The 26,534-nt window shown below is 56.0% G+C and overlaps 1 protein-coding gene across 1 annotated transcript in view; it reads left to right on the top strand.

Moving 5' to 3' along the window:
• Window positions 1-26,534, top strand: part of CTNNBIP1 (catenin beta interacting protein 1) — a 44,630-nt gene that overhangs the window by 7,329 nt on the left and 10,767 nt on the right. The window contains exons 2-4 of the mRNA XM_040987873.1: window positions 19,331-19,414; window positions 23,302-23,422; window positions 23,922-24,012. Of these exons, the coding sequence (XP_040843807.1) occupies window positions 23,327-23,422; window positions 23,922-24,012 (187 nt within the window). The 5' untranslated portion in view covers window positions 19,331-19,414; window positions 23,302-23,326. The remainder of the gene's footprint in view (window positions 1-19,330; window positions 19,415-23,301; window positions 23,423-23,921; window positions 24,013-26,534) is intronic.

The raw sequence follows: 26,534 nt of genomic DNA, 5'->3' as shown, positions 1-26,534 counted from the left end.
GGGCCCCACTCAGTTACCCTTGCGGGAGACCCGCATGGAATTACTGGGGGAGTCAGCTAGCAGAGGAAGTCTCTTTTGGATAAAATGAAAAAGAAAAAAGAAAGAAAAAGAAGCCACGAGCGCAGCGGTTGTGGACATCAGAGTGAGTTTGAGGGGAGGCGTGCTCACGCTGTGGGTCTCTGTGTCTCCCAGAGTTTGTGCGTGGATGCCAGCAATCTGTTGCATTTGTTAAGTAACAGCTGCCAGATCTCGCTTCTCCAGAGCTGCCTTTCACCTGTCAGTCCTCCCCCTGCTAGCCTTGGACAGCAAGTGGTGGCTGTGTGTGTGGAGAGGTTCCTGAAGGAACTGATGCCTGTGGGCACCTGTGTCCTTGAGCCCCATTTGGGGTCAGTGCCTGCAGAGTTGATGGGCTGCCCAGCACCAGCTTGTAGCATAGCATCTTCAAAGAGCAAGGTAAGAGAGGCCCAACATGTTATGCAGAAGCATTTGGTGCCCTTTCTGTCTGCCACCAGTGGAGGCAGGGGTCGGGGAGAGCCGGGACACTGTGGCACATCCCTGGGGAATGACCTGTTTCCCCAGGTTCACACAGGTCCTTGCATGCGGTGTTCCTGGGCGGTGGGGCAGGGTCACTCAGCCCGGGCCTGCAGTGCACCTGGACTTCCTCAGGTGTGCCCAGAGCCTGTGGGATGCTGTCTGGCTGGGGGAGTGTGACCCACTTCCATCTCTGCCCTTGGGGGAAGGCTCATGGGAGGCTTTGAGAGCAGTCCCAATTAAGCTTTTCTCAGGCCTGTACTCTGCCTAAGTGTCCAGCCCACGTGTTTCCTGCTGCTGGAACCCTGTGGTCCGTGGCCTGGCTGTTCCACAGTCCTGGGTTCTGCCGGCAGGGCTTCCCGCGGAGATCAGGGTCGCTGACAGATCAGAAGCCTCTCACAATGCAGGCCCCACCCCTCCTCTTCCGCTCAATCTCTGGGCAAGCTGTGGGCCTGTTTTCAAGGAGTTGGGATAGCCTTGACCTCCCCACCCAGCCCTGGCCCTGGCTGCCCTGGCTTTTCCTGGAGAGCAACGTGACCCTGGCTTCAGCCTTGTGGGGTACTCTTTTACTGCAGGAATACACAGTAACACCTGTTTTGGGCCTCTAGCCCTCTTTCAGGTGGAGGGCATTTGAATGATTTCCCGTTTATAATTTTTGTTTCTCCATGGAGGCTGATTTGCACTGGGAAGCTGTGTGTACTGCCAGGATAATTGGGGGAAAAGTGATGGCTCTGAGCCCTGGAAGGACCTATTGTGTTTGGGGGAGGACAGGGAGGGAGGGGAAGGCGACAGCCAAGGTCAGCTCTGGTACAACTATGTGAGCACATCCTGACCCTCAGCTTCCCCGAGGCAGGTCCCCTCCTTGCCGAGCGTGCAGCCTGGCTCTGGCCGACTGCCTGAGTGCTGAGCAAGGGAGGGTGAGGTGTGCTGGCTCTGGGGATGTCTCTGCCAGCATCTCCACTCCACTCCCCGGTTCGCTTCCTGCACGAAGCCTGTGGGGGGATACAGCAGAGTGCAGCTGCCTGGAACTGTGCACATTTAACGTCCTCCCCCTCCCTCCCCAGCAGACCTGCCGCTGCCTCTCGAGGGCTGGCCTGCCCGGCTGTCCTCTCTCACCTGCTGATGGTCTCTGCAGAGCCCTGGTCTCAGAGGCCCATGATCCTCCAGAGAAGGAGCGTGAAGGGTCCAGGATCAGAAGCTGCGCTGGACTGGCCTGAGCACCCAGATAAAGACCCTTCATTTCTTCTGAGATTCTGACCCGGTTCTTTCTTTAACAACAAAAAAAGCCCATTCCTTCCTCTCCTCCCACTCTGTAGATAAAAGTGCAGAATCTGAAGAATGGCTGGTCTGTGTGGTGACAGGCCTTGCTGGGTTCACAGCTGTTCAGACTTGGGCTGCCTGGTGCCTTCTGTTAACAAGGGCCCATGATCTCCCAGGTGCTCTGTGTGTTTCCATGCAGACACTCTAGATACAGTATCTTTTTAAATTTGTTAATTTTTTGAAAGATTCATGTGTTTCCTCTGGAAAGGCAGAACCATAGAAGGAAGGAGATCTCCCCAAGTGGCTGCAACAATCTGAGCTGTGCCAATCCAAATCCAGGAGCCAGGAACCTCTTCTGGGTCTCACACAGGTGCAGGGTCCCAAGGCTTTGGGCCGTCCTCCACTACTTTTCCGGACCACAATTAGGGAGCTGGATGGGCAGCAGAGGAGCCAGGACACGAGCTGGTGCCCATGTGGGATCCTGGCGTGTTCAAGAGGAGGATCTAGCCACTGAGCCCTCATGCTAGGCCAACATTGTTAACATTTGAAAAAGTTCGAGAGAGGGATGCAGGAAGAGACAGAGATCTGTCTATTGGTTCACTCCCCAGGTGGCAGCAAAGACCACAGGTACAGAGTTGGGCCAGGCTGGAGTCGGGAGCCAGGAACTTCTTTCTCATCTCCCACCCTGAGCAGGGCCCCAAAGCACTTGGACCATTCTCTGATGCCTTCCCAGACTATTAGCAGGGAACTAGGACAGAGGTGGAGCAGCTGGGACATTAACTGGGACCCATATGATGCCACCATCATGGATGGCATTTTTACCCACTGTGCCAGCCTCTGGAGCACAGTATTGGTTAATCAGAAACCCTTACATTCTGGAAGCATGTTTTCCACAGGTGTGACCAGATGTGTGTCTCTGTGCACACACACACATCCTGGGCTTCAGCCCTGATGTATCTCACACACACACAAACACACACACTTGAGATTGGTGTTTTTTCCCAACACTGCAATGTGATGTCTGCATTGGACCTGTTTGTTAGGCATCAGAACATTATCGGAACCAGCATCATTGTCCTTGCTGCCATTCGACTCATGCCACGAGTGTTTCCTGTGTGCCTGGAGCTTAAGCACTGTCCCAGCCCAGTCGGTGGCTCAGTAAGCTCAGGCACAGAGAAATCAAGTCATTTGCCTAGAACCACCTCACTCACTTTAATTTTTAAAAGAGATTTATTTATTTTTGTAAAAAAGAGGGAGGGAGAGAGTGATCTTTCATCCACTGGTTCACTCCTCTGTCGGTGGCTCAGTAAGCTCAGGCACAGAGAAATCAAGTCATTTGCCTAGAACCACCTCACTCACTTTAATTTTTAAAAGAGATTTATTTATTTTTGTAAAAAAGAGGGAGGGAGAGAGTGATCTTTCATCCACTGGTTCACTCCTCTGACTGCTGCTGCAGTCAGAGCTGGGCCAGGCCAAAGCTGGGAGTCAGGAGCCTCTTCTGCGTCTCCCAAGGGGCGTGTGGACCCAAGGATATGGGCGATCCTCCACTGCTTTCCTAGGCCGTCATCAGGGAGCTGGATCAGTGGTGGAGCATCTGGGGCTTGAGTCCATTCCCATGTGGGATGCAGGTGCAGAAGCCTTGGATAACGTGCTAAGCCACTGCACCAGCCCCAAAAGGCAGATTTACACAAGGAGTAGTTCACTTTTTAAAATGGTTCCATGATGTTCTACTGATTGACTGCATTTTAACACTTTTTTTTTAAAGGTATATCCATTCTCACTGGAAAGTCAGATTTACAAAGAAGAGAGACAGAGAAGAAGATCTTCTGTTCACTTGTTCACTCCCTAAATGGCCACAACGGAGTTTATCTGATCTGAAGGCAGGAGCTTCTTCCAGGGCTCCCACACAGACAGGGTCCCAAGGATTTGGGCCATCCGCTACCACTTTCCCAGGTCACAACAGGGAGCCGGATGGGAAGTGGTACAGCTGGGACATGAACCAGCATCATATGGGATCCTGCCATGCAAGGTGAGGATTTAGCCACTAAGATATCACCCTGGGCCTCTAACTCTTCTTTTTTTTTTTTTTCAAGATTTTATTTTATTGGAAAGTCAGATATACAGAGTGAAGGAGAGACAGAGAGAAAGATCTTCCATATGCTGGTTCACTCCCCAAATAACCACAATAGCCAGAGCTGAGTTGATCTGAAGCCAGGAACCAGGAGCTTCTTCTGGGTTTCCCAGGCAGGTGCAGGGTCCTAAGGCTTTGGGCCGTGCTCCACTGCTTTCCCAGGCCACAAGCAGGGAGCTGGATGGGAAGTGGAGCTGCTGGGATACGAACTGGCGCCCGTATGGGATCCTGGGTATGCAAGGTAAGGACTTAAGCCACTAGACTACTGTGCTGAGCTCCTTTAACTGTTATTTTAAAAACCAGTTCTGAATTGGTAAGCATTTAAGCTTGATATGTATATTTTTTCCTCTTTTATTTTTATAGACCAGCATTGTAGCAGAGCAGGTTGAACCACAATTTAGGACATCATCATTCATTGGTGGTAGTTCAGTTCTCACCTCTGCTCCCAAACCAGCTTCCTGTTCACGTGCACCCTGAGGGGCAGCAGAGTCCCACCCATGAGAAACCCAGCTTGAGCTCCTGGAGCCTGTGAGCCCCCTGCCCCTGCCGTGAGTCCAGCTGTGAGCCACCCATGTGAGTCCTGCTGTGCTTCCCAGCTGTGCTCATCCCCCACTATGAGCCTCCCACCTGAGCCCCCTGTTGTGAATCCAGCTGTGAGTCCAGCTGTGAGCCCCCATGTGAGCCCTGCTGTGCGCCCCAGCTGTACCCACCCCTCCACTATGAGCCTCCCACTGTGAGCCCAGCTGTGCCCCCCTACTATGAGTCCCCTGCTGTGAGCCCCCCCGCTGTGAACCCCCTTGCCCGTGAGCCTGGCTGTGAGCTCCACCCTGTGTTGTGAGCCCCCGACTGTGAACCCCACCCGCTGTGAGCCCCACCTCATGGCTGTTGCTGGCATCTGGAGAGTGAACCAGTAAATAATTCTCTTTCTCACTGCTCATTTCAAATATACAAACAGGGGCTGGCGTTGTGATGTGGTGGGTATAACTGCTATCTGTGATGCCCATGTGGGTGCCTGTTAGTGTCCTGGCTGCTCCATTTTTGATTTAGCTGCTTGCTAATGCTGCTGGGAAAGCAACAGCAGATGGCAGAAGTACGTAAGTTCCTGCTCTTCATGTGGGAAACCAAAATGGAGTTCCTCATTCCTTGCTCGAGCCTGACTCAGCTTGGCTGTTAGGGTTGCTTGGGTGTGAAGCATCAGATGGAAGATCCTTCTATATGCTTCTCTTTTAAATCACTCAACCAGGGCCTGGTGCAGTAGCGTAGTGGTTAAAGTCCTTGCCTTGAACACGCCAAGATCCCATGTGGGCGCCGGTTCTAATCCCGGCGGCCCAGCTTCCCATCCAGCTCCCTGCTTGTGGCCTGGGAAAGCAGTTGAGGATGGCCCAAAGCCTTGGGACCCTGCACCCATAGGAGAGACCAGGAAGAAGCTCCTGGTTCCTGGCTTCGGATCAGCTCAGCTCTGGCCGTTGCGGCCATTTGGGGAGTGAATCAGTGAATGGAAGATCTTTCTCTCTGTCTCTCCTCCTCTCTGTATATTTGACTTTACAATAAAAAATAAAATTTAAAAAAATCTTAAAAAAAAAAAGAATCCTTTTCTTTTTAAATTTGGGCAGCAGAGAGACAGACAGATATCATCTGAGGCTGGCTCGCTCCCCCAGTACCTACAGCAGCCAGCGTGGATCTGGCCCAAAGCAGCAGCCCAGGGCTGAGTGGCCTCCACTGTGAATGGCAGTGACAGTCCCCTGAGCTTCCTGGAGAGTATGCCAGCCGGAAGCCAGCAGAGCCGAGATGGGGTGCCACACGGGCACTCCAAGATGGAGTGCCAGAGTCCCAAGCTTAGGCCCGATCTATGGTGCCACAACACCTACCACAAGATAGCAAGCATTGTCCCATGCCAGTTGCCCCTGTCAGCCCAGAGTCACCAAGCTTTCTGTATGTTACTAATCCGTAGAGGAGAGGTGGTCAGCATGGTTTTTATTTGCATTCTCCCTAGGGAGAAGTGAAGCATCGTTTGCTCTTTAGGAACCGTTATGGACAATCTGTTGTACCTTTGCCCGTTTGCTTCTTAGATTGGCGGACTTTTTCTTCTTGATCTGTGTGTGACCTCTTCTTTTGTGTGTTTTTATTTAAACAACTTTTAAATCATTTTATTTGAAAGAGAGAGAGGCGGATGGGACGAGATCTTACATCTGTTGGTTGGTTCGCTCCCCAGACGCCTGTGACAGCCCAATGGGACTCAGGAGTCCAGAACTCCATCAAGGTCTTGTGACAGGTGCTCGAGCACAGCAGCCTTCGTCGCTGCCTCCCGGGGTGTGGGAGCTTGCAGCTGCACTCCGCTGCGGGGTGTAGAAGCCCCCGTGGTGGCCTGACCACTGAGCCCAGTGCCTGCCCCCTGCAGCTCGTATGTCTTGAGACTGTGATATGTCACATGTTTTCCTGCAAATTGTCATTACCTTGGGGTTTCTCGTGCAGTTTTGATTTTAATTGTCTATGACTTTATTCCACATTATTTTTTCCATCCATGATGTTCTGTAAGTTTCCTCTAGTATTTTACTTGGTATCTATAGACCTTTGAGCCGTAACCTAGGTGTCAAACACGTCACCAAGACATGGGGCAGACTGGCCTTGAGCCTCCACTAGGATATCATCAGCTGTGGTGGTTTCTAGCCAAGATATTTAAAATTAACCTAATTCGGGCCCGGCGCGGTGGCGCAAGTGGTTAAGTCCTCGCCTTGCACGCCCGGGATCCCATATGGGCGCCGGTTCTAATCCCGGCAGTCCCGCTTCCCTTCCAGCTCCCTGCCTGTGGCCTGGGAAAGCAGTCGAGGACGGCCCAAAGCTTTGGGACCCTGCACCCGCGTGGGAGACCCAGAAGAGGCTCCTGGCTTCGGATCGGCATAGTATCGGCCCGTTGCGGCTCACTTGGGGAGTGAATCATCGGACGGAAGATCTTCCTCTCTGTCTCTCCTCTCTGTATATCCGCCTTTCCAATAAAAAAAAAATAATAAAAATAAATCTTTAAAATTAACCTAATTCTAAACCATCATTGGACACATCTAAGCTGGGAAATCCTGAAGACAGTGGTCCTGGCCTCTGATACTTACAGCACCGTGATAAACAAGGGGAACTGGCAAGTTCTTCCGGACCAAGGGGCTGAAGACCGTGGTTGCTCAGTGCAGCTGAGATCTTGATCAAATTCTGTGTTAGAAACCAGTGAAGGCCGGATGCAGAGGTGGCGGCAGGTTGGAGAGTTGTAAGAGTAGGGTGTTCATCAGACACCACTGAGTCAGAATTAAATTCCTGGGGTCAGACAGACATTTGGCTTAGCATGTCACAGTCAGAGAATCTGGGTTAACTCCCAGCTTTGACTCCTACTCCAGCACCGCAGCATTGCAGACCTTGGAGGCGATGGTGACAGCCTACATGAACATGTCCCTGCCACGAGTTCATCTGTCTCTACCCGTCAAATAACTAAAAATAAATAACTGGCTAAATAAGAAGTTGTGAGTGATAATGACAGTGGGCTTATGGCAGATTGGCTTTAGATTAGGAGATTCATGATCAGGTGTGTTGCAAAGGATCCTGGTGCCTGCAACTTAGAGACGGCTCAGGAAAAGAAGCAGCATCTATACCCCCACGGTGCACTGCCGGTGCACGGCCTGAGGCCCGAGGTGAGTGGTCCTGTCCCCAGGACGGCTCCAGGGGCACAGGGCCTCTGGGCGCCCTTTTTGTGGGAAGTCTTCATTCATTAAGCTGGTGGAAATGCACTTGATGAAAAAATTATGCATTTTTTTTTCACTGAAAAGAAACTTTGAGTTCTGTTTCTCCGTGTTACTACTTGGAGTGCTTCTGGGGCTTTGTAATTTCTTGAAAGAGAAAAACGTAGAGGAGCAGAATCGCGTGGTCCATCTGACACTTCCGTTGGTTGCAGATCCCAGCCTCCTCCCCCGCCTCTCTGGGCCTCCCCTGGCCTCCCCCTGCCTCTCTGCCCCCCCATCTCCCAGCCTGCCCTGGCCTCTCCCTGCCTCTCCTGGCCTCCCCCAGCCTCTCCGGGCCTCCCCCTGCCTCTCTGGGCCTCCCCCAGCCTCCCCCAATCTCTCTAGGCCTCCCACGGCCTCCTCCTGCCTCTCCTGGCCTCCCCCGCCTCCCCCAGCCTCTCCGGGCCTCCACACCCCTCCCCCCCCTGCTGTCTGCCCTGGCCTCTCCGGGCCTCCCCCCCATCTGCTCCGGCCTCCCCCGGCCTCTCCAGGTCTCCTCCTGCCTTCCCCAGCCTCCTTGGGCTTCTCCCGGCCTCTCCAGGTCTATCCCCCCGCCCCCGTCTGCCCCGGCCTCCCCCAGCCTCTCCAGGCCTCTCCCTGCCTCCCCCAGCCTCTCCTGGCCTCCCCTGGCCTCCCCCAGCCTCCCCGGGACTCCCCGCCCCGCTTGCTGTGACTTTTGTCCTGGCTTGCTGCTTTCTCTTCCCTTTCCAGCGAGCACAGGCATCTGGTTCTCTCTTCCCCTAGGGACGTTTATAGTTGAGCTATCCTGTTTTTAGACTTGGGAGTTTTTATGATGAAATACCTTTCTGGCAGAAGCAAGCAGCTTTTCTGGGAGCAGGTGAGAGCCAGCGTGCTTCCTCCTGCCCATTAGTGCTGTGCCTTTTTCTTTTCCCTTTTTTTCTTAGCATTGTATTTTGTGCACCAAGTATATTTGCAAGGAAGTTGAGTTCCTGGGATATAAACAGAGTTTCCCACCCTCGGGGATATGGTTGTGTGATGTGTGTCCTGCCTGGGATGGGAGCGGCTTACTGTCAGCTGAGACTTGCGGTAGGCCTGGCCTTGTCTGCATGCAGTGGAGATGGGCTCCTGAGAAGAAGCCCCCAGGTGGCATTTTGTGGAACCTGACAGATGAGTCGCTGACCTGTAAAACCAGGCATCTCCACAGGCCAGCTCTACCGGGAGCTTCTGCTGCTGCCTTGTGGCCTGGTGACTAATGGTTTTGTGGCTTTGGGATGGAGGATGTCATTACACAGGCGAGGGGGATTTGGCTCCTGAACTGGATTGCCAGGGTGTGCCTGGTTCTGGGTGTCTCTGCCTGCACCAGCTGGGAGGAATGGGGACAGCTTCTCTCTTGGAACCTTCCCAATGCTTTCTGGGCCTCCACGCCCATTCCCCTGCTCTTCTGAGCTCCTCCCTCATGGCCTCAGCCAGCAGCAAGCCTTCCCAGGGCTGTGCCAGGAGCTGCCCTGCCTGCTCTGTCTGCTCTTCCCTAGCTCCAGTTCTGCAGCCTCCTCACCCCGGGCCTGGATGAGCCTGTGAGCCAGTGGGAGTTGTCACCCTGATGCCGCTTCCCCCAGCAAGTTATGGGTCCATGCATGGGAGATGCGGGGCGGCTTTGTGAGAAGCGTCTTGAATCTGTCAGTCCCTCAGACGCCAGGGGAGGAAGAAGAGGGCGTCCTTAGCAGCATCTCGGGGAGTAGGCTTCCTTCCTGCTTGGGTTATGTAGCCGGGCAGGAGAGGAACCCAAGGTCTGCCCACGGTGGAGCAGTGTGGCTTGGAAGCTGAGCTGCCATCTGCAGATCAAGCGTGTCTGCTTGAGAGATTGTGTGCAGAGCACCTGCTGCTGGGAGCTTGCCGGGGGAGAGTGCCCAGGAGGCTGCACCTGGTGCGCAGCTGGGTCCCTGGATGGCCTTTCCCTGCTCTGGGCAGTGAGGGTGTAGGAGTGGACACATTATAGGACACCGAACCCTCCTTCATCCTGCAGGCCACTGGAGCACTTTAATGACCCAGCCCTCCTCCTAGCAGAAGGGTTCACCTGTCCTGGGACTCTGAAGGCACCTGGTTTGTTTGTTTGTTTGTTTGTTTGTTTTAAAGATCTATTTTTATTGGAAAGACAGATATATATATAGAGAAAGATCTTTTGTCTGCTGCTTCACTCCCCAAGTGGCTGCAATGGCCGGAGCTGAGCCGATCTGGAGCCAGGAGCTTGTTCCAGGTCTCCCACGCAGGTGCAGGGTCCCAAGGCTTTGGGCCGTCTTTGACTGCTTTCCCAGGCCAGAGACAGAGAACTGGTTGGGAAGTGGAGTAGCCAAGACAGGAAGTGGTTCCTGTATGGGATCCTGGTACATGCAAGGTGGAGGATTTAGCCACTAGGTTATTGTGCTGGGTCCAGGAGCCTGGTTTATTTAAGCCAGTTACAGGGAGAAGCAATGGAGAAAATATGGGGCAGCATGCCTGGTTCTTTTTCTTTTCTTTTTTTTTTTTTTAAGCTTTATTTCTTTGAAAAGTAGAGTGACAGAGGGAGGGAGGGAAGGAGAGAGAGAGAGAAAGAGAGGAGATCTACTGATTCACTTCCCAAATAGTTACAACAATCAGGGCTGGGTCAAGTTGAAGCCAGGAGCCCAGAACTTCATTTGGGTCTCCTGTACAGAGGGCAGGAGCTCAGACACTTGGGCCATCTTCTGCTGCCTGTGCCAGGCACATTAGCAAGGAGCTGGGTTGGAAGTGAAGTGGCTGAGACTCCAACTGGTGCTCCAGTGTGGGAAGCCAGCATCATAAGTGGCTGCTTAACTCACTGCACCACAACCCCAGCCCCAAGGGTAGTGATTCTGGAGGGCAGGTTTGGATGGCTCTCGGGGCACTGGGAGGCCTGGGCTGGGTCATGGGTCAGAGCCAGAGCTGTCTCTGAGAACAAGGTGATGTTTGGGGGAATAAGGTCCCTGCAGGGGAGGCTGCCATGTGGTGCCATGGCGAGCAACCTTGTGCAGCTGTGGAGGCGCTAAGTGGCCTCTTCCTCGCTAATAAACAGCACTGGCCAGTCATGACCTGACATGGCCGTCCACTCAAGGATTGAAAGGAGCTTCTGTGGCTTCAGACTTCCATCTGGCCTCCTCCTCTGGCCGTCACGTGGACTCCTGGGATTATTGGGACTTACACCCTAAAGCTGGCCAGAGAAGTGACCCTTGGTGGGGGCTAAACAAGCAGGGTGTCTGGGTCACAGGAGAGGAAAGGGGCCTGCTGCCATCACCTGGTGGATGGTTCCTGGCTGCCGTTGTGCAGGAAGCTTCCTGGCAGGTGCACAGCCTGTGGGGAGGGAGTTGGGGCCGGGAGCTAAGGATTCTAGCCCCTCTGGGACCTGCACACAGGGCTCTCCAGAGGCTGGAGGGCCTGAGTAGGCTAAACTGGAGGAAGACCCGGAGCCGGATCTTGTAGGCGTGCTGGTTCCTGGCTTCAGGTCCCAGGGCTGTGACTTGGCCAGGTTTCAGAGCTCCGACTGTTCCCTAGGAAGAAAAAAAAATCGCTTTTAAGCCAAAAGAAGCTGCTCTCTCTCACTATCTCTGTTCCCCTGCTGGGCACGGATGAAACCTCCGCCCCCAGATCCTCCTGTTTGGAACCAGGTGCCTGCGAGCCCCATCCAGAGAGCTCTGTGCTGGGCCTGGCCTCTGCTTCCCTGGGCTTGCTGGCCGAGAGGCGGATTGTGCTCAAGGCGGGGCTGCGAAGGGCAGCGAGCTCTGGGCGGTTTGTTTTACCAGCGGGGTAAAACAAGATGAACATTTGTTCATGTTACAAGATGAACATTTTAGACCGTAAGATGTCAGCAGGACGCCTTCTGTTGGTACAATCATGTGAGTGTCATGTGTGCACAAACAGGTTGCTATGGTTTATGATAATCTTTATGGATTACCCAAGGTGCTAAATAAAACCTAGAACAAGTCATTGTTTGCACTTTGCTCTTGCACAAGGCACTGGCTGACCAGGAAAAAAAATAAAAATGGAGTCATCAGTGCTAGCATTGTATGTCTCCGAGCTAAAAGCAGACCGCTTCCGGACTTCCTGAGACGTCAGGATTAGAGCTCGTGGCTGTGTTTCCCAGGCATGCCCGTTCCAACTGGCCTGACAAAGAGGCCCCCTCAGCTTTAGCGCTGCAGGAGGAAAGGAGGTGACCCCTAGTGCTGGGGTGCGCACGTGGCAGAGCAGAGCGCCTGGCTGCAGTCCAGTCCTCCGCTCCCGACCCAGCTTCCTGCCGCTGTGTCCGAGCTTGTACGCAGCGTCTGAGTTTCAGGCTTCTGGCTTTGAGCTGGCTTGGCCCTGACGGTGGTGGGCATTTGGGAAGTGAACCGGCAGATGCAGGATCTTCTGCTCTGTTTCTCCCTCCCTGTCACTCTTACTCTAGATTGTGTACGTACATAAATCCTTTCAAAAAGGAAACCTGAAGGAATGCAATATGAATCCATCAGTTAGGTTTTATTCTGTCTCCTCTTAAAAGGAAAGTAACTTCGGGCCAGGCACAGTAGCCTAGTGGCTAAAGTCTTTGCCTTGCATGCCCGGGATCCAATATGGGTGCTGGTTCAGGTCCCAGCTGCTCCACTTCCTTCCAGCTCCCTGCTTGTGGCCTAGGAAAGCAGTCGAGGATGGCTCAAAGCCTCGGGACCTTGCACCTGCTTGGAAAAAGCTCCTGGCTCCTGGCTTCGGATCAGCTCAGCTTTGGCCATTGTAGCTGCTTGGAGGGTGAACCAATGGATGGAAGATCTTCCTCTCTGTATCTCCTTTTCTCTCTATATCTGCCTTTCCAATAAAAATAAATACATCTTTAAAAAAAAAAAGGGAAAGTAACTTTGAACTGACCAACTGACCTGTTTACTGCCCCTCTGATGAGGTTCTGAGTTGTGTTGAAGGAGTGATACGGTATATTGCCTCTATAGGGAGTAAGGTAGGGTCAGGCTGCCAGGGCACAACACTACCCCTGGTCTGTGCTCCTAGAGTGTCCCAGCCTCCATGAGGTGAGGTGCTGGGGCAGTAGCTGGCAAGTGTACACACCCATTCCTAGAGCAGCCTGGGCAGAGGGCAATGGGGAGAGCTTGGTCTGGTCCTTCGGGCAGGAACAGATGTTCCGGGCCGAAGAAAGAGCAGGTGCAGGGATGCTGAAGAAGCCTGGGGTGGTCCACAGCACCCAGGTGACACCCACCCTTAGAGCCGGGACTCAGAGCCAGCTCATTCTTCATTGTGGCGCTACTAGGTCCTTCCTCCTAGGCACGACTGAAGAAATGGCTCCAGACGTGGCCAGATGTTGCCAGGTGTGTCTCAGAACAGATGACATTGCCCCCATCACGAGCTGCACTGTAGAGGAAGCATGGCGGTCAGCGGTCGATGGGCCGACTGGCCATCTGCTCAGTGGAGCAGAAGCAGCATTGCTTTTCGCTTCCTGTGCTGCTCGTGGTCCCGCCCACCAGGAGCCCTGTGTTTGTGTGCTGTGTCTTGCAGCTCTTCTGTCACACATGTGAGCACACACTTGGGCTTTTTCCTGAACCGTTTCCCACCCATGACCTGAAGAACCGGATGCCATCCAGCATCAAGCACAGCACACTTCAGAAGCCTGCTGGCCACTTGTGTCTTGGCTGTGCTACCTGCTCTGTCTTCTTGCGCTGGCCTTTGGCTCCTGCCCTGTCCCTCCTGGTCCAACAGGGCTTCTCTCTGCCCTTGGGCGCTGTGTTCTTGGGGGTCATGGTGCGACCTAGGAAGTTTTCATGTTGGTCTGCAGGTGACAGTTAGCATGTATTGTGACCTTCTTATTTCTCCTGTCTAGTGGAGGCCATTTCAACTGAACTTAAAGCAGGTGGTACCTCTGTTGTTCTCTGAGGTGGCAGCTGCTGGCACGGCAGGAAAGCATTTACTCTGGCACAGGCTCTGCCTTCGTAGCTCCATAGCCTTGGGCAGGTTTTTGCCTTCCCTGAGCCTCAGTTGTTACATCTGTGAAATGGGAATGATTCCTGCCTTGCAGGCTTAGGAGCGTGAACATCACAGGAAACAATGGACTGAGCGTGACTGGCACGGGAAGGAGCCGGCGGGCAGGGCTGCGTCTGGCGACCTCAGGACACATTCCTCAGCCCACGCTCGTCCTCACAGCACGGTGGGTGCTGCCAACTCCCACGGGCTCCCTAGTTGACTAAGGCTGGCAGGGACCGGTTTTGCTTGTGCTCTGCCTGCCCGCCTATGCTCAGGGTTGAGAAGGCTGCTGGGTGGAATTTGGTAATTAAGGCCGTTGCTCCCTGAAGCTGCTACAGTTTAATCACTGATTGTGAAGCGTCTGGTAATTCCCTGTGACCACCCCCGATTCTGATGTTACCAGGTACCTGCATTGCCATCCAGGTGGTCGGCCTCTGTCCCAGCTCTGAGCAAGTTCTTGTCCTTTGCCTTGCGTTGTGAGAGCAGAGGAGCTGGGGGGGTAAGGACTGGACAGCCAGGGTTTCTGTCCTGCAGCAGGGTGGCCAAGCTGGGTAATTGCTGGCGAGCTGCATCCCCACCATGTTCTCATTTGTGATGCCTCCTGGGTGCTGCTGGGGGGCAAGCCGCAAGCCCACTCAGGTACAGCTGTGGACTCTCAACACCCCAGCACATGGCAGCAACCAAGGACACTCTGGCAAGGACACTCTGGTTGGCACAGCCGTAAGAGGTTGCTGCTGCTGGCATCTAGTGGGAAGGGGCAGGGGGCTGCTAGATGCCCCACCAGCACAGGAATGCCATCTGACAAGGGACCGTCTAGTCCTGATGTAGCAGGGCCGGTGTGGAATGGAGGGCAGGGCCTGGACTTGTGCAGTTCTTCCCTCTCTCATTCCCTTAAGCCAGTGTGGTGTTGATGCTGAACTGAGAGTGAAGAGGGGAAAACACACTACAAGAATTTTAATCCTTTCAATCCATGCTTTTAGAGTGTATGTTTTGTTTGTTTGTTTGGAAGGCAACACAGCAGAGACAGAAAGACATCTTCTGTCTGTTGGCTGTCCTACATGCTGCGACAGCCAGGACTGGGCCACGTGCTGGGCAGGAGCCAGGCCTCCATCCACATCTCTCCCATGGGTGGCAGAGAGTCTAGTGTTCGAGGCACCATCTGCTTCCCAGGAAGCCAGATTGGCAGCCGAGCTGCCAGGAGTGACGCAGGCATTCTGATATAGGATGCTGGTGCCCCGAAAAGCCACCTGCCCCCCGCATCACAATGCTCCCCTCTGTTCTGTAGTTAAAAATGGCAGGCTGCACCATCTTCCTGCCTGGGACAGCCGAGATGTCTGTGAGTGCTTGCTGTGCGCCAGGCACTGGCCAAGCGCACTCTGCAAATGTTGCTGCTTTAATTTCCCCAGCCCACCCCAGAAGCATATGCCATTATCACCCCCACGTCCGGGGCAGGATGTCAGGGCCTAGAGCTGAGAGTGCCATGTGTCTGAGGTTCGGTCTTCCCCCAACACCGTTCTGCCCGCAACACTCCTGTAAGCCTCGGGGGCTGCCCGCACGCGCCATCACCCTCACCCTGCCATCGTCAGTGTGGGGGCCAGCAGCTGCTTGCACCACACAAGTCCCCTCTCTGCTCCAGGTTCCAGACCACCACAGTGTTGTCCGCGTTCCTGCCTTGGACTTTGCTTCTGGCCCCTCCTTCTTTGGGTACCTCTGCTTGCCTGAGTCAGACCTAGGCATGCTGCCCTGGCCCACAGGTCAGAGCCATATTTTCACGTAGGTTTTCGAGGCCCTAACGATTGGCTCATGTGCCTGCCTTGATCCTAACAGGTGGACCCAGGTAGGCCCATCTAGCTCTGACCCAGCTCGCCCCTCCCCTCGCACCAGGCCATGCTGTGCCAAGCCCTGCTCACCCTCTGCAGTCTGCAAAGGGAAATCTGGCTGCTTAGTGGCTTTCTGCCTGCTGTGCCCCAGTCCACAGTAGATGTGGATACATGGGTGGTGGGAGTTGAGTGTGTGCCTGTGTGGGAACGAAGCTGCAGAGATAGGCCTGTGTGCTTGCGCCCTCCCTTCCTCCTTCCCTCCCCTCCTGCCCAGGGGGCCAGCACTCGGCTAGAGCTCAGTCAGGGCAGTGCTAGTGATCAGGGTCAGGGGCCACAGTTGCACCTTCTCTCTCCCCAGCCCTTCTCACTGGGAGACTGCCCCTGGGGCCCCCCCCAGCTCCTTTGCTGAGCTGTCCCAGCCTCTCTGCCTCTGCATCGGGGAGCGATCTTCAGGAGAGATGCACATGTTGGTTCATCTTCCCTCTGGTCTGCAGCCAGCACCCCTAAACCCTGCCCCCCAGGGTGGGGTCATCCCTCATCCCTCTTCCCTTCTCTGTGCTGTGTGGGGACAGGTGTCCCAGGAGAACACTGAGAAGGGACAGGTCCTGCAGCCCCATGTGGAGCTGATTGCTTGCTATACCAGGGCTGGACTAGTAGGCACTGTGGTTATGGCTCCCAAAGCACCTCCTGTACTGCTGACTGTGAGTGTGGGCGGGGCTCTGGACATGGGGGCAGTGACCACTGGAGTGGGGCTCTGTACAATGACAGGGTCAATGGTAACTGGGAAGGGCATGTTGAGGCAGGTTGTATACAGTCACAGGGGTAGTGATCACTGGGGGGTCAGAGAGAGGGGGGCTCTGTGCATCCACAGGGCAACAAGTACTGGGAGCTGAGCAGGGCTCTACATCCACAGGGCAGTGAATGCTGGAGGCTGAGCCGGGCTCTGTATATCCACAGGGCAGTGGGTGCTGGGAGCTGAGCAGGGCTCTGTATATCCACAGGGCAGTGTGTGTTGGGAGCTGAGCAGGGCTCTACATCCACAGGGCAGTGAGTGCTAGAGGCTGAGCCGGGCTCTGTATCCACAGGGCAGTGGGTGCTGGGAGCTGAGCCGGGCTCTGTATATCCACAGGGCAGTGGGTGCTGGGAGCTGAGCAGGGCTCTGTATATCCACAGGGCAGTGTGTGTTGGGAGCTGAGCAGGGCTCTACATCCACAGGGCAGTGAGTGCTGGAGGCTGAGCAGGGCTCTGTATCCACAGGGCAGTGGGTGCTGGGAGCTGAGCAGGGCTCTGTATCCACAGGGCAGTGGGTGCTGGGAGCTGAGCAGGGCTCTGTATATCCACAGGGCAGTGTGTGTTGGGAGCTGAGCAGGGCTCTGTATATCCACAGGGCAGTGAGCACTGCTGAGGGCCCAAAGGGTTTCAGCCACAGTCACAGGTAAAAGCCCAGGAGGGATGGGAAGACAGGTGCCCATGTGGAGCCTGACCGGGGTCATGGGGGTCATGGCTCTCTGCTGTCCCTGTCATTTCTCCAGAGCAGCTCGGATGTCACCTGCTGCTCCACTGAGGCCCTTGAGAGTCTTCTTGTCCTTGTAAGACCATGCTCTGCTCAGTCATCTCCTGGCAGCATGCGAGGCCCCTTGCTGGCCTTTCCCTGTCTCTCTAGCACTGCCCTTCTATGGGGCCCAGGCCCTCCCTTGTCCTTTCTGCTGCTCTCTGCCCAACCCCCACTCTGCCCCTTTATTCTCAAAGGTGTCTGCATGGATTCTGCCCAGGTACCTGCCAGGCCCCTGCAGATACTCCTGTGGAGCTGGCACTCATGGTACAGCCACCCTCACTCTTGCTTCTGTGCCCCTAACGTGCCCAGGCCTTGGTGCTGTCACATCTGCCAGCCCCGTGCCCATCTCCTTGTGCTGTTTGTAACGGTCTGACTGGATTGGGGTTTGGGGTGGTGCTTGTGGCCATGGCTGCCTTGCTCACACCAGGCACACTGTAAGTACTGAGTCACCTGGTGGCTGACAGAGCCTGAGCTGTCCCTTCTCTGGACAGCAAACTCCTGCCCTCTGCAAGGACCTACTGCTCAGACTCTGGCAGCTGGTCCTGCGCTTCCCAGGGCATTGCCTAGCTGCGTGGCTTGATGTGTCCTGATGTGATGCTGTGTGGCTTTGATCACACCGTTTTTGTGTTGCTCTCTGTTTCCCTGGGGCACTGTGGTGTCCTCAGCCTCCCACTATCTCCTGGGAGGTGGGCTCAGCATGGCAGCCCCACTCCCAGAGACCCCCAGCCCCGGTCCCACTCAGGGCCATATCTCAGTCAGTCCCCTTTGCCTGGGGGGAGGCAGGGACTGGACAGTTTGACTCTTTGTTTCTTTGTTTCTTGTTAAGGGTTGTCTATGCAGAGTGAGATGTGTAGGGGAAGGAGCTGGCAAATGAGTGAGCTGTCTTTGCTGGTTCATTCCCGCAATGGCTGCTACAACCAGAGCTGGGCCAGGCTCAAACCAGGGTCCAGGAGCTCTCTGGATCGGCCAAGCAAGCGGCGGGAGCCCAAGCACTGGCCCGTTGTCAGGTGCCTTTGCAGGCCCATTAGCAGGGAACCCGAGCTGAAGTGCAGGAGCTGAGACTCGGCCCACCTGCCACAATACTCACTCTAAATTAACCATTTTATTGTTGAATGACTGTATTTGATAGGGTGACCAAGAGAGACAAGCAGGCACATTTCCCATGTGCTGATTCACTCAGCAACCTCATGGAAGGCTTGAGGCCGGGTCAACCTGCAGAGCCAGAGCTGAGTCTGAGACTCATGAGTGGCCAGCTGCCTGAGCCATCCCACTGCCTCCCCAGGAAGCTGGAGCTGGGAGCAGAGGAGGGGCTCCAACCCAGGTGTTCTGCCATGAGATACAGGTGTCGCAAGCAGGTCCACCCCACCTGGATCAGCTGTGCAGTTTGTGGGACCCAGGATTCAAGACAGTGACCCTGAATCCCTAGTCCTGCCCGTCCTCATGGTCCCTTCCCTCTGTGCTTCTGGACAGCAGGTATCGTTGGCTGTCATGGCGGCTAAAGGACTCAGAGGCACTCAGAAACCAGAGGGGCCTGCTTTTCATCCGTGTTGGAAGGACCACGGGGAGCTTGGGTGGAAGATTCCCCGGGGTTCCTTGGTATTTTGGTGCTTTGATACCTAGAGGAATGAAAGAACACTTGTTTTTTTTTCTCATCTCTCATTCCTTCCCGGCTAATGCGGTAGTGGAGCCATGGGAGGGAGTAGGCAGCCACTGGCTGGAGGGGCCCCAGACCGGAGGCCAACCCTGCATTTAGGGGAGGCCTTTGGCATCCTCTTCCTCTGAATAGCACCACAGTGGTGGAACTGCAGGAGCCAAGAGAAACCGGTGTGCCTTGATCCACGGGGGATACATGCTTGGGGCTGGGAGATAGGGCCGGTCTGGCAGGTGTGTGAACAGCTGTGTGTGCAGACCCAGCTACAGGTGCTCCCTGGGCATGCACAGGAGCCCTAAGCCACACTCGTCTCCTCCTCCTGGTAGGATGCATTGTCCTGTACAGGTGTGGGACTTGCCCAGCTCGTGCCCCAGCACGATGCATTGATTCATTCTGGTTCGTGATGTTTCTAGACTGGGTGACTAACCCAGGGGAGGGCGGGGGTGTGGCATGGAGCAGGCTGACCTGCTTTAGCCGGAAATGACAGGCTGGGGGAGCCACAGTCAGCACCTTGTCCGGGGGTGTCGGGGCAGGTCTTGTGGGCCCACCTGACACACAGGTATTTCTGGACAGTGGCAGAGCCTGTCCTCCCCATGAGCTCCCCGCCAGCTGTCCTGGGTCTCGCTTGCAGTGGCCAAGGCCCTCCTGGCTCCTCCCATGACCCGTGTTCTGTTTCCACAGGGCGGCACCTTCCTATTTCTCCCTGGCCACAGCCGTCTCCTCATAGTAGAGCACCTGTTGGCCTGAGTGAATTTCCAGGAGCAGGTAAGGACTTGGAGGAAGACTGTCTGGTGAGCCTGGAGCAGTGGGAGGTGGGGGGTGGGGGGTGGGGAAGGCCAGGCTGCAAGGGCTCAAGGGCTGACCCTGGCCCACTGCCTTGGGGACCATTGTGCGGGCTCTTGTGGGGAGTGTCGTAGGCACTGGTGGACTCTTCTGGGCCTGTGCAGACCCTGACTTAGTACTTGGTATTACAGGATCGCATGGTGTGGTACTTTTGTGCAATGCAAACATTGTGAAAATACACGCGTGTGTTCTGAAATGGGAGGCTTTACAGCCAGCGGTGTGTTTTCACAAGGCCTAAAACATCTGACAAGGGCTGCAGTTCAGGTCAGTGGCAGCCTGTGTGCCCGCCTTGCTGCCCAACCAGCCCAAACCGACTCCGTGTCCCCCAGTGCAAGGTTCCTCTGGCTGTAAATGGAGGGCACCCTGATTTATAGAGCTGTGAATGTTCAAACAACATTCACTATATGTTTATAAAAATAAGCAAGTGCTGATGGCTCTTTGGAGGTTGGGCACCATGTCTGTCAAGGGGAGGCCGGCTCTCACACTTCCCTGGGATGACCTGCGATTCCCAGCCTGCCAGCCCCTGGCTGTCCTGCCACATGGAGCACACAGCAGTCACACACCCTCCTGTACCACCTCCCAGTTCTTCTGACGTGTGGTCACCTTTTCAATGCCAGGGATCATGTGATGGTCGCGGTTCGGTCCCTGTGGAGGCTGATCAGGAACAGGACACTGGTGGTGCCCCTTACAGAGGAGAGGAGGCTTCTGGGGTCGCATATGTAGCGTGACAGGTCCCCCACAGTGCCCAGGGACCTCGGTCTCACTGTCCCTCCCTGACAGACAGGCTCAGCACTGGCACAGCAGCAGGGCCTGGTGTGTCCCCTCGTGGGTGCGTGTGCCGCGTGCGTGCGTGAAGCAGACAGGCATAGCTGCATGTCTCTGTGTTGTGTCTGCCGTGCTTGCTGTAGTTTTCTGGAGTGGCGCCCACTTTCCCTGTGTGGGACAGCTGAATGTCTCTCACCTAGAGTGTGACTCCCGACCTCTTGTCCCTCTCCTTGCCTGGTTGCCAGCTGCCTGCTATTCTTCCTGTCCCTTTTCCTTGTGGCTAGCAGCGAGGGTGGTTTGGCATGGCCAGGTTGGATGGGGATGGCTGGGGGGGCAGGGCCAGCAGGCGTGTTCAGCCCTGAGAACGGGCATCTCTGAGAGCTGCTGGTTGGGTTTGTGTCACTAGAGCACTTGTTGTGGGAGCCCAGTCCTCAGTCCCTGCACAGGAAATGGGAAGTGAAGTCAGTCTGATGCTCACTTGAAAACGTAATAGCACGTTTGCTTGGCCAGCAACGCCAAGCACACTTAGATAAACACTTGTTGCACGCAGCAGCCAAGACACCTATGCTGTTGGGACAGGCAGGGGCTTATTCTCTTTGGTGATTAATTTTCCTTGCATTGACATCCTTGCGGCCAGTGACGGTGGGATTATGCAAAACAGTCCCAACATTGCCTGTGCGTTGGGGCTGGTGGTGAGGGCTGGGGGCGTGTGCTCCTGGCCACCAGCTGTCCCAGATCCAGCCCTGCATATTCCCTTCCTGTCGGGCAGCAGGGCAAGGCCAGAGCTTGAGGCACCCCAGGTGACGAGAGTCTGAGTGAGCTACAGAAAGAAGCTGTCCCAGGGAAGCGTGCCCCATGGAAGTCACCTGGGCACAGGACCCCTCAGGCCCTATCACCAGCCAAGCCCAGAACTACAGCCAAAAGCCCCTAGTGATGGCAGCAGAGGATGGGAACCCGAGTGAGACTGACGGCAGGGACACTGGGATGTATGTCTTACGGAGCTGCGTCTTGGGACACAGAAGCCTGTGTAGGCTCATGCATAATATTCCTGTGACATCCTCCCAGACACCTACTGTGTACTAGGACCCCTGCATCCCAGGGCCACTGGGCAGACATGAGACTCCTCTCCTGGCTAGAGCCACGTTCACTCTGAGTGGGACCCCAGGACTGGGATGTGGTTTGGGCTAGGGGGCTGAGAATGAGAGCAGCCAGCTGGGACACCCCGCTCCCCCTGGGGGTCAGGAACGCTTCGGAGCCTGTGCCAACCAAAGAGGCTACTGTAGGGTGCTGTGTGTGTGGCGACACCTAGTGGCCAGTCCCTCGCATGCCGTATGTCTCACAGGAGGTCCTGATGTGGATTTCTGTGTGGGAGGCTGGTCCCCCCCCTTTGGAAACAAGCGCCCTTTTGCAAAAGCTGAGTGGGTTATGGGAAATGGGATTCAGCACCTCAGTCTCTTTTAACAGAGACGTGTTACCCCAAGCTGATATGGAGAGTGGGGTAGGGAGCTGAGACACAGGGCAGTCACGCTCTTCCCTCTGGCCGCCAGCACCCAGCCAGGACCCCGTGAGCAAGGTGAACTGAGCCTGGGTGCTCAGCAGGGTGGGGAGAGACACCAAGCAAACACAAGCCAGCTCCCGTGGGACCTGTGCAGGAAGTCAGGACGAGGCAGTGAGGGCTGTGACAGGGGACTGCATCTTCAAGCCAGAATACAGGACGAGAGGAAAGCAGTTGTGGCCCAGGGAGGCCCCAGTGTGAAGGCTGTCAGGGACGGGAGCTTACGGGGACATTCTAGAAACGCCCCAGGGCCCAGGAAGGCGAGGGAAGAGCGGCAGGTGAGGAGGGCGCGACTGGCTTGGGCCGTGTGGTTTGGATTCTCAGGTGGCTTTCAGTAGGCGCTGATGTCATCTGCCCTGTTTTCTTGGAAGTGGTTCTGGCTGCTGGGCAAGGAAGGGGTGTGGAGAGGGCATGAGGACCTGGATCGTGGCTTTCCCAGCCAGAGCACCCATCCTCCAAACAGATCCAGAGCCCACCTGCAGGGTCTGCGGCACCGGAGAAGGGGAAGGGAGTGTGAACGTGGGTGGAGAGGAAGTGAGGACCCATCGTGTGCCCGAGTGCCTGTCCTGGTGCTGACCACTCTTCCCAGTGTGCAGTTGTTCCCTCGGCCCTTTCTTGAGATGCTGTAAGGGAAGCAGACAGCAGAGGAATGGACCAGTTTGGGGTTCTGGGAGTGGGCAGGAAGGTTCTGGAAGGAGCCCTGTACTGTAGCTGGCATACTGCTGCAGCATTTGGCCCCAGCTGGCCAGGGTTTGAGCCTCTGGTATGGCCTTCAAGGCAGAGCTCCATTAGCTTTGGGGCCCGAGCCGTGGACAAAGCCCTCAGAGAGCTGCCATCCAGACCTCCCTAGAGCTGAGAGCCTCTCTGCTTGGGATTGCCCAAGGGTCCAGGACTTGCTGGTTCCTGAGTGTGGACCTGGAGCGGAGTGTCCTTGGCCTGCCAGCCCAGTTCTTGGTTCTCCAAGCACAGCTCCTTGGCACTAGGACCGCCGAGGCTCCACCCCCCCAGCTGCCGTGTTATTTCTGACTCATCCAGGAGTGATAGCGTGTAACCCAAGCCCCTCCACGCCTGCTGCCTCTCCCCTGGTGCCTCCCGGGCTTCTCTCCCAGGGCTTGGTGCAGCTCAGGTCCCCACGACACCTGGGTACAGCTGCTGGTCTTCTTAGCTGCTGGCAGAAGCCACCCTTCCACAGGTGGGCTGGGTGTTTGGGGGCAGGGGTGTTTGCCCAGGGAGTGATCTTGGTGTCTGGGGGCTGGGCACTGACCAGCTGCCCCATTTCACATTGCTCTTGCTTACTCTGGATCCCCAGGACTTGTTGGACTGGCACACATCTCTGGCTCACTGCAGGGGCAGATCCAGCTGTCCTTAGGGTACCTGCTGTGGGTTGGCGCTGCTCTGTGTGGCCGAGCCAGGGCCCTGGGTGGGGAGAGTCGGGGACACCTGCAGGTGTCTGCCCACTAGCCCTGCCATGCTGCCTCGCACCCTGCAGGAGTTCCCAGAGCTGGGCCAGGGGGATGAACCGCGAGGGTGCTCCCGGGAAGAGTCCGGAGGAGGTGTACATTCAGCAGAAGGTGCGGGTGCTGCTCATGCTGAGGAAGATGGGATCCAACGTGAGTGCTTGGGGAGTGGGGGGCTGCCTGAGGGCGTGGGGGGCAGGTCTGGCCTTTGGCGTTGTGGCTGTTCAGACCCCAGACACAGATCCTTCCGTGTGTAGGTCTGGGGCTGCTACCATGGTGTCTTTCCACCCCTACTGTGTTGGGCCAAGACCTTCCTTTCCTCCTGTTTGGCTTCCCAGGACCTCCCCCTGAGGGTGCTGGGTGGGTGGCAGACATGTGACTGGGGGATGTGTTCCAGGAGAAGGAGGGATTCAGTCTCCCTGGGAAGGGCCTGTGCTCCCAGCACCCAGCACAAGCTGAGATTCTCGTCTCAGATTCCATCTGAGTGACAAGGCCTGTGGGCCCCTTGGGCCGCGTTCCAGGCCTGGGAGGGGGCTGGGCTTGCTCTGGAGCCCAGGGGTCAGAGCTCAGGAATTAGGCCTGGGCACAGAGGAGGCCCCACGGAGATGGAGCAGGTGCCACCGCCCTCACCCTTGGCTCTCCCGCCCTGCAGCTGACGGCCAGCGAGGAAGAGTTCCTGCGCACCTACGCGGGCGTGGTCCACAGCCAGCTCAGCCAGCTGCCGCAGCACTCCATCGACCAGGGTGAGTCGAGGCCCTGGGCCGCTGCCATTCTCCAGAGTCACATCTGGTTCCTTTTGAGAGCTGGGCGGATGACCCAAGGACTGGGAGCAGACAAGGAGGGGCCACAGCTCTGCCCCTTCGCCCTCAGTGCCGCCTGACTGGACCTGTCTGCAGGATGCCCCCAAGGAACCTCTGGGGACCCGCAGAATCGCAGGCTCTGGGAGCAGAACTGCCCTGCTGGGCTACCTCTGGGTTTGGGCACAGGCTACGTGGTGGCTTCTGTGGTCGGGCCTCTGGCCAGAAGGGATGCCTTGAGCCCCTTCCTGTGCCTGGGGAATTCTGACTTGTTTAGTGACCCCAGCCAGTCTTTGTGGCACTGGCACTGTGCCCAGGCCTCTTAACCTCTCACGCATCCTCCTTGACTGTGGGTAGCACTGTCTGTATTGCTCCACTCAGCAGACCAGGAAGCAGCAGTTGCTGTGTTGGTTTTGTCTCTGGCTGCTGGTGCCCTGTAAGCCAAACCCACAGCCTGGATGCCGGCTGGCTGCTTGCGCCCGGCCTTGGTGCTGAGATCCAGCGTCCGGAAGACTCTTCCTGACGTGGGGGCAGCATCATGAACAGTGCCCACACACGGCCATCCTCCTCATGTTTTGTTAGCTTCATTGGCTGTGTGATATTGCAGCCTGTGGCAGGTCGGGACAGGAGTGGCTTCCGGGAGCAGGCTGCCGATGGGTGTGCTCTGTGCTGTGGGTCTGGTACGTGGGGTGGCTGTCCTTGTTCCCCCATGTGACAAGGGCTCTGCCCTGATGCAGGGACAAGTCCCAGACACTTGCGTTTTGTTGGCGGCCCGGGAACACAGCGTACTCATGTGTGCTGCCCACCCCACTGCACCGCCTCGGCAGCCTGTTGCATGCAGAGCCGCCCCCACCCTTCCAGGGCCCCTGGCACGAGGGCTTTTGCCCAGTGGGGATTGCCTCGGCCTACCTGTGGGTCTTGCTGGCTCCAGAGGCAGGTCACACCTCTAGGATTGAGGCCTCACCTTCCTCCAGGTGAGGTGGCTGACCCGAGTTTAGGCTGGGGCAGCAGCAATGCCTCTGATGGGATGCCCTGATGGAGAGACTTGAGTCCAAGTCAGAATTCTGTGTCACATGGAAGCCAGAAGAGAGCCCCAACAAGCAAGTTTGTGTAAAACATTTTCTCACGTCAAATATGCTTTTGTATAAGGGAAGGTTAAAATATTTTTCTTAAAGATTTATTTATGTATTTATTTGAAACAGAGGCAGATGTACAGAGAGAAGGAGAAACAGAGAAAAAGATCTTCCATCCGCTGGTTCACTCCCAAGTGGGCTGGCGGCTAGAGCTGAGCCAATGCCAGGAGCTTCTTCCAGATCTCCCACGCAGGTGCAGGGTCCCAAGGCTTTGGGCCGTCCTCGACTGCTTTCCCAGGCCACAAGCAGGGAGCTGGATGGGAAGTGGAGCGTCCAGTATGTGAAACAGCACCCATATGGGATCCTGGTGCATGCAAGGCGAGGACTTTGGCTGTTAGGCTATTGCTCCAGGATGGGCCATCTCCATTCCAGGTGCATAGTGATAAAGCTGGATCGGAAGGGGAGTAGCTAGGGCTCCAGTCCATGCTCCGATAAGGGATGGCGGCATTTTAGGGAGAGGCTTAAGCCACTGAGGCACAAATCAGCCACAGCAGCCTGCATTTTCGCCCATTCCGTGGGGACAAAGGGATCTGTATTAAAATTCTAACCTCCCCTCTTTCCCTGTCAGCATCAATCAGAGGCACAGGTGCTGCCCAGCTGCAGCTGCGCATGCCTGGGTGGTTGCACAGCACAGGGACTCTGAGAGCCCCGAAGGCCTGGAGCCTGGCATGAGTGCTTCATCCCACTAGGTGGCGCTGTCTCAACAAATTTTCCAGACTGCTCCACCCTAGGCTTGCCTGGGACCCAGGAAATGCCCAACTCTGCTGGCCCCCACAGGACAGGACACTGTAGGTCCTGCGGTCTGGCCACCACCCTAGGGCTGCACATATTTCACCTGATCGCCAGGCCAGTCCAGTCTCTCACCTCCTCCCTGAGAGAGCTGTGCCCCAGTGAGCCCAGACACATAGCCTTGGCTCAGAACCCTCTGGGCCAACACTTCACTGGCCATGCCTCACTCCACAGCTCCAGCCTCGGCACTGGCTCCCTTAGCCCTGGCATTGTCCTTCCCTTTGCGGTGTATCTGTTCAGACCGGGGAAGCACCAAGTGCCTAATGCCTGGAGCCCAGCCCGATCCTTCCGCAGGGACCCAGTTGACCGTCAGGTGTTTTTCCTGCCTGAGGGCCCCAGCTCTGCCATCCTCCTGTGTGAGTCTCCATCTTGGAGTCCATAGGGATTTTCTTTTTTTTTTTTTTTGAAAGATTAATTACTTGAAAGGCAGAGTGACGGAGATCTTCAATCTGCTGATCCACTCCCTCCGTTGACCACAACAGCCAAGTTTGGGCAAAGCCAAAACCAAAAGCCAGGAACTCCATCCTGGTCTCGTGGGTCACCGGG

The sequence above is a fragment of the Ochotona curzoniae genome, unplaced genomic scaffold (assembly GCF_017591425.1).
Source record: "Ochotona curzoniae isolate NIBS_2020 unplaced genomic scaffold, NIBS_Ocur_1.0 contig_4792, whole genome shotgun sequence".
In the NCBI taxonomy this organism is placed as follows: domain Eukaryota; kingdom Metazoa; phylum Chordata; class Mammalia; order Lagomorpha; family Ochotonidae; genus Ochotona; species Ochotona curzoniae.
The sequence above is the reverse complement of the archived record's forward strand: the minus strand, read 5'-3'. Positions and strand labels throughout refer to the sequence as shown.